At 46.9% G+C, this 17459-nt stretch overlaps 1 protein-coding gene across 3 annotated transcripts in view; it reads right to left on the bottom strand.

Moving 5' to 3' along the window:
- Positions 1 to 477: 477 nt before the first annotated feature.
- Positions 478 to 17459, bottom strand: part of akap10 (A kinase (PRKA) anchor protein 10) — a 120980-nt gene continuing 103998 nt past the window's right edge. The window contains exons 11-15 of one of the 3 annotated variants that reach the window (XM_078422419.1): positions 16378 to 16460; positions 15465 to 15517; positions 12312 to 12407; positions 12189 to 12223; positions 478 to 2104 (exon numbers count right to left, since the gene is read on the bottom strand). In XM_078422419.1, coding sequence (XP_078278545.1) covers positions 12209 to 12223; positions 12312 to 12407; positions 15465 to 15517; positions 16378 to 16460 — 247 coding nt within the window. In that variant the 3' untranslated portion in view covers positions 478 to 2104; positions 12189 to 12208. The remainder of the gene's footprint in view (positions 2105 to 12188; positions 12224 to 12311; positions 12408 to 15464; positions 15518 to 16377; positions 16461 to 17459) is intronic. The other 2 variants (XM_078422416.1, XM_078422418.1) reach the window with 2 other exon arrangements.

Here is a 17459-nt window from a genome sequence, read left to right as displayed (position 1 = left end):
GAAATCGTTGAAAGAGCCTTTAAATTGGGCCAGATTTAGTCATAATCAGACACAACGTGCTGGAGTAACTCAGTAGGGTCAGGCAGCATCTCTGGAGAACACGAATAGGGTACAGTTCAGGTGCTTTTGATTGCAACATGACCCTTAATTTAGTTCAACAAAGAAACTGACAAGTTACTAAAGAACTTCAGACTGAATGGTGAATGGGTTCCCCTACCCATTCCCACACTGACCTCTCTATCCTGGGCTGCCTCCATTGCCAGAGTGAGGCCACATGCAAACTGGAGGAAAAGCACCTCATATTCCACTTTTAATTTTAATTAATGTCTCACTAAACTCCTCCAAACCTCCCCCCCTCATCTCCACCCCCCCCCCCCCCCCTCCCCCCTATTTCTCCCCCCGGCTACTTTCTTTCCTCTGGCTTCAACTCCATACCTGACTCATACCTTCCTTTCTCATCTCTGGGCTTTCTTCCAAGCATCTGCCCATCAATCCCCCTCACCCCCCGTTGCCTTTGTCGACCAAATATCTGCCATGCTTTCTTCTGCCTTTCCCCTTTTCCAGCTTTCTTCTCGGCCCCTCCCGAAGCCCTTACAATGAGAGGTCCCAACCCGAAACATCACCTGCTCAAGTTCTCCAGCGATGCTGCTTAACCCGCTGAATTACTCCAGTACTTTGTGTCCTTTTGTGTATTAACCAGCATCTACAGTTCTGTGTTTTCACATTAGTCACAATCATTGAGTTTAGAATTACAAGTACCATTCGGAAGAAAGCCAACTTTCATAAGTTGGGGATGGCACGGTGGTGCAGCGGTAGAGTTGCTGCCTTACAGCGTCAGAGACCCGGGTTCGTTCCCGACTACAGGTGCTGTCTGGACGGAGTTTGCACATTCTTCCAGCGACCGAGTGGCTTTTCTCCGGTTGCTCCGGTTTCCTCCCACACCCCACATCCCACACCAGTGTAAAATGGTCTCTAATGTACAGAATAGTGCTAGTGTACGGGGGGGTGATTGCTCGTTGGCGCGGACTCGGTGGGCCGAATGGTCTGTTTCCGCGCTGTTTGTCTAAAGTTACATACAATTCTGCCAAGAAATTGTCCAGGCTACCGTGAACTAGTGGTCACACTGGTTTGGATTGGCCCCGTAGCAGAACGTGGTGGGGCTGGGAACTGTAAGTGTCCTGAGCTAATTCTGCTACCACCATCGTCTACTGTACAAGTAAAGCTCCCACTGACTGTCGCCGGAAGCTTGTGCCCTTTTCAGGACGGACGATGACAGCGATGTAACATTTGAAACACGGATGATGGACACAAAAGAACGAAGAAGTTGGTTAGGATTTCTCACTTGCAAAGACTCAAAGAAAATAGAAGAGAAACATAAATGACACCATTCTCAATAATATATGTATTTTAAATCAAACACAATTAAATAGGTATGATTTTAGATTAAGTACAGGAATACTTATGCATCTGAAAACATAGAAATGGTACATAGTACCAAAAACCTAGACACAGCCTGAATTTGCATGTTTCTGTGATAATCCTCAATCTTAACACAATTAGGTAGCATCTGAAGAACTAATTGCCACTTATCAAATATTATACAGAAACACAAGATTTCCAAACTTTTACAAAAATCATATTATACATAGATTTTCTTTTCCACCCTGTGTCACATCTTTTGCACAAAAATATTGAAATTATCTAAGGGCCCGACAATAAAACAGACTGCAACAAACCAAATGGAGTGGTGTTTAGAGCACGTCACCGTTCTATTATAATAGTCACTTCAAATGTACTAAAACCAAACACCCAGAACCCAGATTTGAAGAGCACTTTTAAATCCTTTCAGTGCAGAAACGTCATGAGAAAACCCTTCATAGATCCCCGACTGGTACTTAAGTTATTGAGACGTGTGCGCGCTTGAGGCTGGAGGTCCTGGAATGCACAGTGTTCCGCTTACAAACAATGGAGTAACGTCAGACTGTGGATCGCGGCTTGTGTCCGGGCTGTGTGTTAACAGAGAGGAGTCCCGTGGCTGGGTGTGGAGTGGAGCCACTTGAACAGGAGAATTGCAGCAACCGGGTCTTCCTTCCACTTGTCATAGCTACGATTAAAAGGAAAACAAAACGCATCAATCAGCTTTGAAGCACTGCGAAGAAATAAATGAAGCTTTCTTTTGGGGAAAGTGGGAAACCGATCGATTTTATTATATCTATGTGAGGTATACAAAGAGCCAGAGAACTTCAACTATTTGGACAAGGAACTGCAGATGCTGAAAGCTTGCATAGAATGGGCGGCACAGTGGCGCAGCGGTAGAGTTGCTGCTTTACAGCGCCAGAGACCCGGGTGCGATCCTGACAACCGGCGCTGTCTGCACAGAGTTTGCACGTTCTCCCTCTGACCCCATGGGGTTTCTCCGGGTGCTCCGGTTTCCTCCCACACTCCAAAGACATACATGTTTGTAGATGAATAGGCTTCTGTAAATTGTGCCTGATTGTGCCTGGTGTGTAGGAGAGTGCTAATGTCCGGGGATGATCACTGGTCGGCGTGGACTCGCTGGGCTGAAGGGCCTGTTTCACTGCTGTTTCTCTAAAGTCTGAAGCGAACACAGTGTTGGAGTAACTCAGCAGGGAAAGGAGCATCTCTGGAAAACATGGCTCTCCACAGATGCCGCATGACCCGCTGAGTTACTCCCGCACTGTGATCGACACTTCAACTACTTTCAATGCTACTTATGCAGTCATACCAGATTTGTGCCTGGTCCATACGGATCGAGAGAGCATACGGTGAGCAGACCGGCTGCGGGAGGGAGGGAGGGAGTGAGTGCACGGACTGGACGGGGGAGTGAGCCGCTGGAGGCCCTGCAGCAGCCTGGGGCTCGGCTGGACGGGGGAGTGAGCCGCTGGAGGCCCTGCAGCAGCCTGGGGCCCGGCTGGACCATGCGCCGCTCCAAGAGGCCGAGCACGTGGACCGCACACGGCCTACAGCGGTGGAACAGCCGCGGAGGACACCACGGCTACGCTTGGCCAGGCCGACGCTGCAACGTTGCCAGGGCAACGGGCCTTCATGGTCAGGCCAATCTCCAACCTACCCTTTCTGTCCAAAGTTTTGGAACGTGCTGTAGCTTCCCAACTCAAATACCACCTCTCTACCAATAACCTGTATGAAACTTTCCAATCCGGATTCCGCTCAAACCACTGTACTGAAACTGCGCTCCTCAAAATCACAAACGACATTCTCCTCTCCTCCGACGCTGGCAACCTCAACATCCTCATCCTACTTGACCTCAGCGCCGCCTTTGACACCATAAATCACTCCATTCTCCTCACCCGACTTGAAACCTCCCTTAACATCACCGGCACAGCCCTATCCTGGTTCAAATCCTACCTCTCTGACAGACACCAGTTCATCTCCATTAACAACTGTAAATCCCCCACCGCTCCCCTCCCCCAAGGTGTCCCCCAAGGCTCAGTCCTTGGCCCCCTCCTCTTCATCCTCTACCTGTTCCCCCTTGGTCAATTAATCCGCCGTCATGGTCTCAACTTCCACTGCTTCGCCGATGATATCCAGCTCCTCATCTCCACCAAGTCCATCTCCTCCACCACACACTCTACACTGACAAACTGCATTACTGAAATAAAATCTTGGCTTCAATCAAACTTCCTCAAACTCAATTGCAACAAATCTGAAATCATCATCATTGGTCCAAAAATGCTCACCAAATCCACCCAAAACTTCATCCTCAACATTGATGGTCTCCCAGTATCCACCTCACCTCACATCCGGAATCTTGGAATCATCCTTGATCAAACCCTCTCCTTTGACAAACACATCAAACACATCACAAAGACAGCCTTCTTCCACCTCAAAAACATTGCCCGTCTCCGTCCATCCCTCTCCTCCACAGCTGCAGAAACCCTCATCCACGCCTTCATCACCTCCCGTCTGGACTACTGCAGCAGCCTCCTCTATGGCGCACCCTCAAAAATCATCAATAAACTTCAATACATTCAAAACTCCGCTGCCCGTCTACTCACACACACCTCGATCCGTGACCATATCACCCCCGTCCTTTATAAACTCCACGGGCTCCCCATCCCCCAGAGAATCCAGTACAAAATCCTCCTCATAACCTACAAAGCCCTCCATAACCTGGCCCCATCCTACCTGACCGACCTCCTCCACAGGCACACTCCCACCTGCACCCTCCGCTCTGCTGCTGCCAATCTCCTATCCCCCCACATCCGGACTAAACTCAGATCCTGGGGGGACAGGGCTTTCTCCATCGCTGCTCCCACCCTATGGAACTCACTACCCCAAACCGTTAGACTCCCCCACACTCACCACATTCAAAACATCGCTGAAGTCTCACCTGTTCAGTACTGCCTTCAACCACTGAAGGTCACCTCACCTTCTGTCTCCTTTCTCTGTTCATTTATATATTTACTTATTTATCTATTTATTCATTTCCCCTATGTTCTCAAAATCTCTGTAAACGTCTTTGAGTATATGAAAAGCGCTATATAAATAAAATGTATTATTATTATTATTAATAACCTTGCATTTACAACAACTGGGACTTGAAAATGATGCCAAACTGGTGCCTCTGTGTATTGTCTTGGTGCACTACCACTATCCACGTGCTGTATCGGAGATGCTTATCTAAGATGTACCCAAGTGCTTATGTATAGTGATACTTGTACTGAACTGTATACAAAAATGAATTTCACTGTACCTCGGCACATGTGACAAAGTACCACACCATAACAAAGTACTAAACCATACAAATTTGACCCTCCTGACAGTGAAGCCAACTCTCTTTGCATTTCAAATCAAATGAAATGTAGAATATTCCCCAATGATTCAGTGGTGCTTTTATATGTGTGAAGTGCAAATGAACAGTGAATTTCTTTTCTGTCAAACAATCCAGTAGAGTATTGCCATACTGAAGCGCATCCCCGATTAGCCCACTGAGCCCGCGTGCAAGAGGCATCATGTTCTGGTCCGTTTTCAGTCCAGTCTGCGCTCTGGTTGTTATGAGCGCTGCCCATTCCAGGCGGGCCCCAGGCTTCTGCGGGGCCTCCAGCCATTGCCTTCCCTGGACGATTGGATCGACCAGCGAACTCACGTCCCTCTCCTTGCCCGTCCATCTTTGTGCCATTGTTGAACCATTGCCACTGTGTCAGTTATTTGATAAGGTCATGGTTATATCATTAGCTGAGTGGGAAGAATCAGTGAAAGCCATTGAGCTTGGGCAGTTCTGCTGTTCCTCGTCAGGCTGGGTGTCACTTCCTTCCTTCAGTTCCTTCTATTTTGTGCATTCGGTGCCCACCGCTTAAACTCAAGACTGGCAAACACCCGGAGAAAGCCCACGCGATCACAGGGAGAATGTATAAAGTCTGCACAGACAGCCCCTGTGTTCAGTGTCGAACCTGGGTATTTGGCGCTGTGAGACAACAACTCTACCGCAGTCCGTCCGCCGTTCTCCCCGTGACCGTGTAGATTCGTCCAGTTGCCCTGATTTATTGTTTTTAGAGATACAGCCCTGAAACAGGCCCTTCAGCCCACAGAAACAGTGCCGACCAGCGATCCCCGCACATGATAAGGGAATAACTTGAGTGAACATCCTCTTTTCTCTGAAAGAAAAATATTCACGCTTTAGTTTAGTTTAGTTCGGTTTAGAGATACAGCGCAGAAATAGCGTCTTCACCCCGCCGAGTCCATGCCGACCAGCGATCCCCGTACATCAACACTATCCCACACACACCAGGGACAATTTTACATTTATACCAAGCCAATTAACCTACAAACATCTGTGTCTTTGGAGTGTGGGAGGAAACTGGAGCACCCAGAGAAAACCCACACAGGTCACAGGGAGAACGTACAAACTCTGTACAGACAGCACCCGTAGTCAGGGTGGAACCCGGGTCTCTGACGCTGCGCCACCGTGCCACCCTACATCCTCCCACATCGGATAGTCGACACCTCGAGTGATGTAACACACACTCGATCTAGTTCACCGTGACTGTTGTTGTTCATTCTAATTCAAGTACTGTACATCTTGCAACACACAACTCAGTGTACTGGGAACATTATGCCTGGGGACATGTTATTACGGTTAAAAAGAAAAATAGCAGAGACTTTTTGAGTTGCAACGTGATCCGTGCACATGGGAGAACTCTCGTGACTGCCTGAGATTCACGTGAAACCTTCAGAAATGTGTTGCAGCCATCAATCTCCCGGTGTTCTTGTTTGAAAAACTGTTACCAAAGGTGTGTAGCTTTAAATAGAGAGGCGTGATAGTAAAACAGCAGCTGCACAGAGAATCTTAATTTGCTGTTAATCTTAACGCATCAGTGGCATTAAAGGAAAGAGCAGAAGCCGCCTAGTCTGAGCTTCCCCCCCTTACACGATGCTTGTATGCTCACCCCACAGTTTATAGGAGTAAATTGTAAAGACAGAAAATGTATTCATTTGTATACCTTCAAAGCAAAACACAGCGTGATGCGGCGCGGTGGCGCAGCAGTAGAGCTGCCGCCCCACAGCACCAGCGACCCAGGATCGACCCTGACTCTGGGTGCTGTCTGTACGGAGTTTGCACCTTCTCCCTGTGACCGCGTGGGTTTTCCCTAGGTGCTCCGGTTTCCTCCCACGCTCCAAAGATGTACAGGTTTGTGGGTTAATTGGCTTTGGTAAAATTGTAAACTGTCCCTAGTCGTGTGTAGGATAGTGCTAGTGTACAGGGTGATCGCTGGTCGGCACGGGCACGGTGGGCCGAGGGGCCTGTTTCCACACTGTATCTCTAAAGTCTAAAACAGTTCAATCAACCTTCTTTATATCACAAATTCTACGCATTTACAGAAGCTGTTGAATAAGTTTTGCCATTTTTGTTGTACATTGCATATTGAAACAGTCAGGCAGCATCTGTGGAAAGGTCTAGGTCTTTTTGTCAGAGCTACTGTTTGCATCTGGTATCCACGCAGTACTCCTCTTCAGAGTCAAAGTCATACAGCATGTCAATAGGCCCTTCGGCCCAACTTGCCCATGCTGACCAAAAAGATGTCACTGACTAATCTTGGGAGAATTTGTATGTTAGAAGTGCATCAATGGGGAAGTTGCAGTTTTTGTTTACTCCAGCACAGCTAATCAAATGGGGAGACACAGTGGCGCAGCGGGTAGAACTGCTGCCACACGGCACCAGTGAACCCAGGTTCGATTCTGACCTCGAGTGCTGTTTGTGTGGACTTTGCACGTTCTCCTAGTGACCCCGTGGGTTTCCACCGGGTGCTCTGGTTTCCTCCCACATCCCAAAGACGTGCGGGTTAGTAGGTTCATTGGCCTCTGTAAAATTGCCCCTGGTGTGTAGGGAGTGGATGCGAAACGTGGGATAGCAGAGAACAAGTGTGAATGGATGATCGATGGTCAGTGTGGACTCGGTGGGCTGAAGGGCCTGTTTCCATGCATCTCTGAATGCTATGCCATGCAACAAAAAAACAAGGGGGGAGGAAAAATGAGTGGAACACTTTAAAAACGAGGTGGGTGGATTACAAAATTAAAGAAACTTTACGAGTAGCAAAGGCTCCTTCCATTGCAACAGCACCTCAATTCACTTTTAACTGATGAATTCAGTTTAGGTTTGTTTAGTTTAGTTTAGAGATACAGCAGGGGAATAGGCCCTTTGGCCCACTGAGTCCGCACCGACCAGCGATCCAGCACATTAATATTACCCTGCACACACTAGGGACAATTTTACATTTACGCCAAGCCAACTAACCGACAAACCTGTACGTCTTTGGAGTGTGGGAGGAAACCGAAAATCTGAGAAAACCCACGGGGTAATGGGGAGAAGGTACAAACTCCGTACAGACAGCACCCATATTCGGGATCGAACCCGGGTCTCTGGTGTTGTAAGGCAGTAGCTCTACGTCTGAGTGGGGAAAAAATATTCTATTGAGATATTAGAACTATTTACAAACTTAAAACAAATTTAAAACAAATGTCGATACATCAGCATTAATATCACTGACCTTGAAAATTAATCATTCACCATTCAATATATTCAAATATAGAACATCAGTAGGCATTTCCATAACAGTTCATATGAAACAAAACCCTCTCCCAACAAAATACATGATATAGTCAGATGAAGGGTCCTGCCCCAAAACGTCACCTGTCCTTTCCATCCACAGATGCTGCCTGACCCACTGAGTTCTGCAGCATTCTGTGTTTTGCTACATTAAGATGCACAAGTGGAGACAGTTTCTTCCCAGCTATTATCAGGCAGCTGAACCATCCTACCAACAACTAGAGAACAGTCCTGAGCCACTATCTACCTCACTGAAGACACTCGGACTATCTTGAATCGGACGTCACTGGACTTTATCTTGCATTAAACGTTATTCCCTTTATCATGTAAGTGTGCACTGTGGACAGATCGATTGTAATCACATATAGTTATTCTATTGACTGGTTAGCACTTAACAGGGATGGCACGGTGGTGCAGCGGTAGAGTTGCTACCTTTTTAGCGTTCCTGACTATGAGTGACATCTGTATGGAGTTTGTATATTCTTCCCATGACCGCATGGGTTTTCCCCGGGTGCTCCGATTTCTTCCCTCACCCCAAAGACACACAGGTTTGTGGGTTAATTGGCTTTGGTAAGGATTGTAAATTGCCCCTAGTGTGTCGGATAGCTAGGAAAGCGCTAGTGTATGGGGTGGTCGCTGGCTGGAGTGGACTCGATGGGTCAAAGGGCCTGTATCTCTGACCTACACAAGCAGTTCACCGCACCTCTGTATATAGACTATACTAAACTAAACCTCAGTTACAAATGTGAAGATTTGGATGATAGGCTCACAAACTGAAGTCAGCATACTGTATGTAGGTAAGTGCTTTAAATCCTGTGGCACAGATTGGAAGCAATAAATGGAAATCTAGAGTGCTAATGCAGAGTGGTATCAGAAGACTAAAATAATCCCGCTTGATTTCCAGGCTCTGTGTGATTGGAGAAGGCGGTAAAAACAAGGAGGGGGAGGGGAGAGGGGGGATGAAGGGGGGAGGAGAGAGGGGGGAGGAGAAGGGGGGAGAAGGGGGGGAGGAGAAGGGGGGAGGAGAAGGGGGGAGGAGAAGGGGGGAGGGGAAGGGGGGAGGGTAAGGGGGAAGGGTAAGGGGGAAGGGTAAGGGGGAAGGGGGAGGAGAAGGGGGGAGGGGAAGGGGGGAGGGGAAGGGGGAGGAGAAGGGGGGAGGAGAAGGGGGGAGGAGAAGGGGAGGGGAAGGGAAGGGAGAGGGGAAGGGGGAGGGGGAGGGGAAGGGGGAGGGGGAGGGGAAGGGGGAGGGGAAGGGGGGAGGGGAAGGGGAGGGGGAGGGGAAGGGCAAGGGGGGAGGGGAAGGGGGAGGAGAAGGGGGGAGAAGAGGGGAGGAGAAGGGGGGAGGAGAAGGGGGGAGGAGAAGGGGGGAGGAGAAGGGGGGAGGAGAAGGGGGGAGGAGAAGGGGGGAGGAGAAGGGGGGAGGAGAAGGGGGGAGGAGAAGGGGGAAGGGGAAGGGGGAAGAGGGGGGTGTGGGGAAGGGGGAGGGGAAGGGGGGAGGGGAAGGGGAGGAGGGAGGTGGGGAGGAGGGAGGGGGGAAGAGGGGAAGGGGAGGGGGGGAGGAGAGGGTGCTGCACCAATGCAGGAGAGGTTTGGTCCCAACGGGTCCACTTGGTCTAGTCCCAGTTAAAACTAAACTAAAAACATGGAAAGAATGACAGATGGACCTGGAAAATAAAAATCGGAAGTGATAAGAAAATTGATGCAGCTTTCTTATCTTTTTATTGCCCAAAAATATATAGTTTTGCAGTCTCAAATATTGAGACTTGAGTAAAATTGAATGGCATTGCAACCAGACATTCATGGCGCAGGAGCTGAGCTCAATGTTGACACGAGTCAACAAAAGAGCTGCTCTGGTCAACCACGCCATTGAGTGCTCGCTCGGTCTGTAGAGTCTTGGCTGTGAGAGCATCTCGCCTGCCCATCTGCTACTCCCTGCCTCTTCCACCCTGACCTCCGCCATCAACCTACGCCAAGATTTCTCAATTCCCTGCGAAGCCTTCTACCAATTATAAATCTACGACCCGAGTCCTGAAGAAGGGTCTCGACCCGAAACGTCACCTGTTCCTTTTCTCCAGAGATGCTCCCTGTCCCGCTGAGTTACTCTAGCACTTTGTGTGTCTATCTTTGGTGTAAACCAGCAATCCACAGTTCCTTCTGACACACAAATCTATCACCACGAGTTGTTGAAATCTCCAACAGAAATATATTAACTTTACGTACATAACAGCAACTGAACCCAACTGCATGATCACCAGTCGAGGTCTAGGTTTATTATGATCATGTTTAGCGAAGTACAGTGAAAAGTTGCTTAGCATGCTATCCAATCATGTCAGATAATCACGTCAAACTCAAGTACAATAGGTAGAGCAAAGGGGAAAGATGCAGAGTGCAGAATATAGTTCTCAGCATTGCAGCGCACCCATTCCAGACAGAGTCCAATGTTCCCAATGGGGTAGAGGTGAATGGGACAGTACCGTAGCTTATGGAAGGGCCGTTCAGAAGCCTGATAACAGAGGGGCAGAAGCTGTGCCTGAGTCTGGTGGTGTGTGCTTTCAAGCTTCCTGATGGGAGCGGGCAGAAGGAATGAACGGGGAGAAGGAGAAGGAGGAATGACTGGGGCGGGACAAGTCTTTGATTATGTTGGCTGTTTTACCAAGACAGTGCAGAATCAATCAATGGTGTTTCAATGGTTATTAGCAAACAAGGGAATTGGGTATGGTGACAAAGAACATTTAGTCTCATACACCAATCAGCCAAAACATCATGACCACTGACAGGCGAAGTGAATAACATTGGTCATCTTGTTACAATGGCACCTGTCAAGGGGTGGGATATATTAGACAGCAAATGAACAGTCAGTTCTTGAAGTTGATGTGTTGGATGCAGGAGAAATGGACAGGAGTAAAGACCTGAGCGACTTTGACAAGGGCCAAATTGTTATGGCCAGACGACTGGGTCAGAGCATCTCTGAAACGGCAAGGCTTGTGGGGTGCTCCCGGTCAGCAGTGGTGAGTACCTACCGACAGTGGTCCGAGGAGGGACAAACCACAAACCGGCGACAGGGTGTTGGGCGCCCAAGGCTCATCGATGCGCGAGGGCAACGAAGGCTATCCCGTCTGGTTCGAACCGACAGGTCCACTGTGGCACAAGTCACAAAAAATGTTAATGGTGGTCACGGGAGGAATGTGTCACAATACACAGTGCATCGCACCCTGCTGCGTATGGGGCTGCACACGGAGGACCAACAGCATATTGGGCAGTGGTCATAATATTTTGGCTGATCGGTGTATACTTTGTTCTATACAACTAGTATTTATTGCCAACAATGGTTGTGTACTCAACTGAATGGGCATTTCACAGAAATTCCACATTTTGATTCCAGAAGTTGACATTTTGAAAATACTGAAGTGCGTTGTGGGATTCAACATTTGCAACATAGTAATTGCAAGCTGGAGAGCAAGAAAGTGACTGAGGAAGATAAAATGGAGATGTGATCTTTGGACAACATTTATTAAAGGGCCATTCCAATACCAGTACATTATTCTCATTACATTTGCTGCCTGACCTGCTGAGTTACTCCAGCATTTTGTGAATAATTCTCATTACATTGTGGGACAGGCAGCATCTCTGGATAGAAGGAATGAGTCTGGAGAAGGGTCTCGACCCGAAACGTCACCCATTCCTTCTCTCCAGAGATGCTGCCTGTCCCCGTTGACTTAGTACGATACGATAGAACTTGATTTATCCCAGGAGGGAAATTGATCTGCCAACAGTCATAAAACACAAGACACATGAAATATGAAATTAAAGTGACGTGTGGAAAGTCCAGGATTGGGGATGTGCGATGATTGGGGGGGAGAAAGGGCAGGGGAGTCAGTCTACCCCATGACAGAAGGGGGAGGAGTTGTACAGTTAGATAGCCACAGGGATAAAGCATCTCCTGTGGCACTATTCCAGCATTTTGTGTCTATCTTCAGTGTAAACCAGCATCTGCAGTTCCATCCTACACATTAAGTGCCTACAATTCATAAACCATTCAATATTTTCATTTGTTGTCATGTTCAATTATCATACTCTCGACTGGAGGGTGACACTCACTTACCCGAGACACAAATGTTTTCTTTATATTCTGGTCCACTGCGAACGACACAACAAAAATTATTTCAGGAGTTCTGAAAAGTGAAAGTGTGAAAGATGTGGTGTTCTAGCGCGGTCCGTGCATTACCTTCGTGGACTTGACAATCAGGGGCTCGCTTTGTGCTTGTTGGATGACATCATTGACAATCATCTTGGCAATCTTCCATGCCATCTCTTCTTGGGCCTACAGTGGAAACAACTTCACACAGTCAATAATGATGGGGCTCGAGGAGGTGGAGAACATTGAGCAGAGCAACTTTCAACGCCAACCTCTCCAGTGATAAATTCCTCAAACCCACCCACGTCTGAAGCATTGCACATTAAAGGGAATTAGACGTTGCGACCAGCAGATGCTAAGGTCAGCTGGCAGGGTTTGACAGGACCCCTCACGCGTCCTGTTCTCTGCGTTTGAGTGGCTCCCCACTGGACGCCGGCTTCACTGCCCAGGCTGTGGGACACAGAGGAGAAGGGCAACCTTTGTCCCCAAGGCTGATCAGCTCTTCAACTCCCAACCACCCCTGTCGCACTGCTCATCCTGCTGATCCCCCCCCCCCCCCCCCCATAGTTTTTGTACTTCTCTACGTGCCTTAGCAAATTGCCCCACGGGGACAAATAAAGTGTTTTTGAACTTGAACTTGAACATTACAATGGGTTGTATGTAGAACAGAACAGCACAAGAACACACCCTTCAGCCCACAATGTCACGATGCCACGACCAATTCATATCTGTCCGCATGTCATCCATTCATTCCATTTGCTGCATATCCAAAAGCCTCTTAAACACCTTGAAATGACTAGAGGCAGTGTGAGCAAACTATGGAACTGGTTAATGGACTTTTTTGGGGATGGGGATGGGGGATTTATATTATATGGATGTCCATGTACAATATGAGATGGGAACTTTGACGGATGGGGGATCTGGCAAGGTAGTAAGGAAATCAAACTGGATCTTGGAACATATGTGCAGAATGGCAGTGGGACACAGCCTTGAGGTCACACCTAGTCTGTAAAAGTCATCGATGTAGCTGTGCTCAAGTACCTGTGCAATCCCGGCATCCCTGGAGTGCGCGGGGGGTTGTTGGTCGGTGCGGACTTGGTGGGCCAAAGGAAGGAACAATGCAAATTGGAGGAACAGCACTTCACATTTTTCTAGGGCAGCTTACAACCCGGCGGTATGAATTTTGATTTCTCCAACTTCAAGTAACCCATGCATTCCCTCTCTCCCTGCCCCTCCCCCACCCTAGTTCTCTGACATTTCACTGTCCTTCCGATTAATTTTACTAATTGCATGCCTCCTTGTCACCTTCCCCTCAGCCAACAATGAATAATTCTACATTTCCATATCAGCATCTGTTTTGATCTGTCATTTTCACACCTTACCCTTCCATATCTCTAGACTCCCTCTCTCCTGACTCTCAATCTGAAGAAGGGTCTCGACCCAAAACGTCACCCATTCCTTCTCTCCAGAGATGCTGCCTGTCCCGCTGAGTTACTCCAGCATTTTGTATCTATCTTTTGTACTAATGGGGATTGTGCTTAGGTATGGCAATACTTTACTGAACTATATGCAACAAAAAAAAATCACTGTATACACGATAATAAAGAACTATTTAATCATTATATTCATCCAGTTTGCCCACTAAGGCGTGGCTACTTTCTTAAAACGCAAGCTTTCCTGGCTCTGTTGCATTTCCAGAGAGGGAAGTCGGGGAACAAAAATAAAATCTTTTGAAAATATTTTATCATGCTGTCTTAAAGTATAGGCTGCAATTCCAAATGTTTGATCAATCTTTAGACACAATGAAAAAGGTTGGGAACCACTAGATGTTCATGTTACATTTTATTTTATGTGGCTGTGTGTCTTGGTGCTTTTTACCTAGTATGGCTGTATGGTAACTCAAATTTCACCATACCTTAATTGGTACATGTGACAATTAAATTAGATCTTGTTTGGAGGAATATGGGCCAAACAAGGCAAATGAGAGTAACTTAGATGGGGCATCTTAGTTGGCATGGGCGAGTTGGGGCAAATGGCCTATTTCCATGCTCAATCTAAATTATATTTGGCCCGCCGTTGGAGGCCCCGGATTTTTTTCCAGAAAATATTGCGAACTTATGGATAAAATTACTTTGAGCTACTGGGCATCATTTGTGGGCAGTGCGTGTGAGTCCAAACTCAGTAGAAATGTAACATTGTAGAGTCATAGAGTTATACAGCGTGGAAACAGGCCCTTCGGCCCAACTTGCCCACACCGGCCAAGCTACACTAGTCCCACCTGCCCGCACTTGGTCCATATCCCTCCAAACCTGTCCTATCCATGTACCTGTCTAACTGTTTCTTAAACGTTGGATGGTTCCTGCCTCGACTACTTCCTCAGGCAGCCTCAACACACCAGGGACATGGGAAGGGTCTAAAATTATATAGAATGGTTTAATAAAAATGTGGAAAAAAACATGGGCCTGATATTAGATATTGGATATGAACAATGGAAATTTAATGCTCATGGCAGTAAACAAAAAATGGAACTGATTAGCCCAGACTTTGTTCTTGAGGTAAACCATTAAAGTTGAATGAGATTCGTGATTAGTACAGGTGTCAGAGGTTATGGGTGAAGGCAGGAGAATGGGGTTGAGAGGGAAAGATAGATCAGCCATGATTGAATGGCAGAGTAGAGTTGATGGGCCGAGTAGCCTAATTCTGCTCCTCGAACTTAGTAGATCTCAATTTTCTTCTGATGATTGAGATTCTTTAAATTCATACTTCAAATGAGAACAAAAAGACCCAAGCAACTCCTCTCTGTTTTTTTGCCCCATATGCAACTCCCATGTCTTTCATCGATGATTTATCAGTTGGCCAAGCAGATTAAAGTTGTCTATTTGATTGTTTATAAGGACTGGTTTGCCTGTCAAAATAGCAACCGTTTCATGTTACATTTTCTGATCACACATACGAGTTTGTAGGTTAATTGGCTTGGTTTAATTATAAATGATCCCTAGTGTATAGGACAGTGTGATCGCTGGTCAGCAGGAACTCAGTGGGCCGAAGGGCCTGTTTCCACGCAGGAAGTGATTAATTGAATCCGTGATAAATTATAATCCTGTGACTCTTCACACCCATCACCTGAAACAGTCCAACAGACCTGACGATTGCTTGGCAAAATTACAGGTTACTAATGTTCCTTAGTAGTAAATGGACAAATTTAAACATTGATTTTGTTCTTTGATTAGGTATAACATTCACCTCATCAGTGCTCCCTTGTACCCATTTCTTCATAGCTTGTGAGAACATGGAACCTGTTTAAAATAATTAAAAAATGAGATTAATACAAGTATTTTTTTCCTTCAAATGACATTAGAGAGATGCAGCGTGGAAACAGACCCTTCGGAACACGGGCTCACACCGACCATCGATAACCCCGCACACTAGCACTATCCTACACACTAGGAACAATTTACAAAAACCATTTAACCTACAAACCTGCACACCTTTGGAATGTGGAAGGAAACCGGAACACCCAGAGAAAACCCACGCGGTCACGGGGAGAACGTCCAGACTCCATATAGACAGCACCCGTAGTCAAGATTGAAGCTGGGTCTCCGGCGCAGTAAGGTAGCAAGTCTACCACTGTGCTACTGTGCGTCCCTGGGGAGTTCTGGGATTTTGTTGTCTCCTGTTGGGTGGGATGAGCTGCCAGAGCAGGTAGTGAAGCACCATTTAAAAGACATTTGGATAGGAAAGGTTTAGAGGTCTATGGGCCAAACACGGGCAGATGGGACTGGTGTAGATGGGGCATGCTGGTCGGCACGGGGAAATTGGGCTGAAGTTTCCATGCTGAATGACTCTATTTTGGTCATTTCTTTCTTTAAAGGCTTTTTGCACAACACAGAGCAGATTATTTATCAAGCTTTTGATTTTTGTTCTTAAAATGAAGATTGCACACTGCTGGACCGAAAAACATGAAGACAGATTTCTCTATGGAATGCTCGTAATAACAATTTGCACTTATATAGTGCCTTTTATGAAGTAAAAACATCTCCAAGCACTTCCTTGGAGCATTAGGAGCACAATCAGACAAAGACGGACATTAAGTCAATGACGGAATGATAAATCACGGAGCTCATTCCCTCATGAAAACAACCAGGGTGAACATTACCTTTGGATTTTTTGACATCTGGCTCCGGTTCAGACTCTCTTATAAACTGGCCAAGTTCATTTATCTTTCCAAATGTCATACGCCTACGAAAATAAATCAAAAAATAATTCTTACACAACTGACAGGAACCTGTTATAACAATTTACTGCCTGCACTGCACATTCTTGCATGCTTGGAAGTAACTCTGGGTGGCACGCAGATTATTGCTGAAAACGAGAATCTTAAATATAGGCTAAAGTGTAAAATAAACTTGCAAACCAATGGTACAAACACTGAATTCTCCAATTTAATTTAGTTTTATTTAGAGATACAGTGCCGAAACAGGCCCTTTGCATAGACATCTACGATGTGTGAGAGTTTTTGTTTTATGTACATTTTTTATTCTGAATACATTTTATGTTTGAAATAAAAATATAAGATCTAGAGGGCCTGACAGGATAGATGATGGGTTGTTTTCACTTGTGGGAAAGTAAAAAAAACAAGGGGTACAGTTACAAAATGAGAAGCTGGCTATTTAAAACTGAGGTACATAGAAATTTCTTGGCGGGCGGTGAATTTTAGGCTTTTTAGAGACACAGTGTGGAAACAGGCACTTGGGCCCACCGAGTCCGTGCCGAGCACCGGTCACTCGATACACCAACACTATCCTACATACTAGGGATCATTTACAATTTTTACCAAAGCCAATTAACCTATAAACCTGTAGGTCTTTGGAGTGAGGAAGGAAACCAGAGCACCCGGACGAAACCCATGCAGGTCACGGGGAGAACGTACAAACTCTGTACAGACAGCAGCCTTTGCCAGGGTCGAGCCCAGGTCTCTGGCGCTGAGAGGCAGCAACTCCACTAACCCATAAACAGCTCTCCTTCCCCCTCAAGCACCCCCCCCCCCCGTTTCTTCCCCCGTCCCCCCCCACCACATTTCTCCCCACCCCACTCCTCTCCCCTGAACCCTGGCTGATCTTTCACTGGCTTCAAGCCCACCCTCCACCTGCATCCGTTCCACCCGCTAAACAGTTCTCAACTTTTCTATCCCCAAGCCTTACAACTTACAACTCTACCCTTCTGGGCTCACACCTGTCT

Source organism: Rhinoraja longicauda, chromosome 26 (assembly GCF_053455715.1).
Source record: "Rhinoraja longicauda isolate Sanriku21f chromosome 26, sRhiLon1.1, whole genome shotgun sequence".
Lineage (NCBI taxonomy): Eukaryota > Metazoa > Chordata > Chondrichthyes > Rajiformes > Arhynchobatidae > Rhinoraja > Rhinoraja longicauda.
The sequence above is the reverse complement of the archived record's forward strand: the minus strand, read 5'-3'. Positions and strand labels throughout refer to the sequence as shown.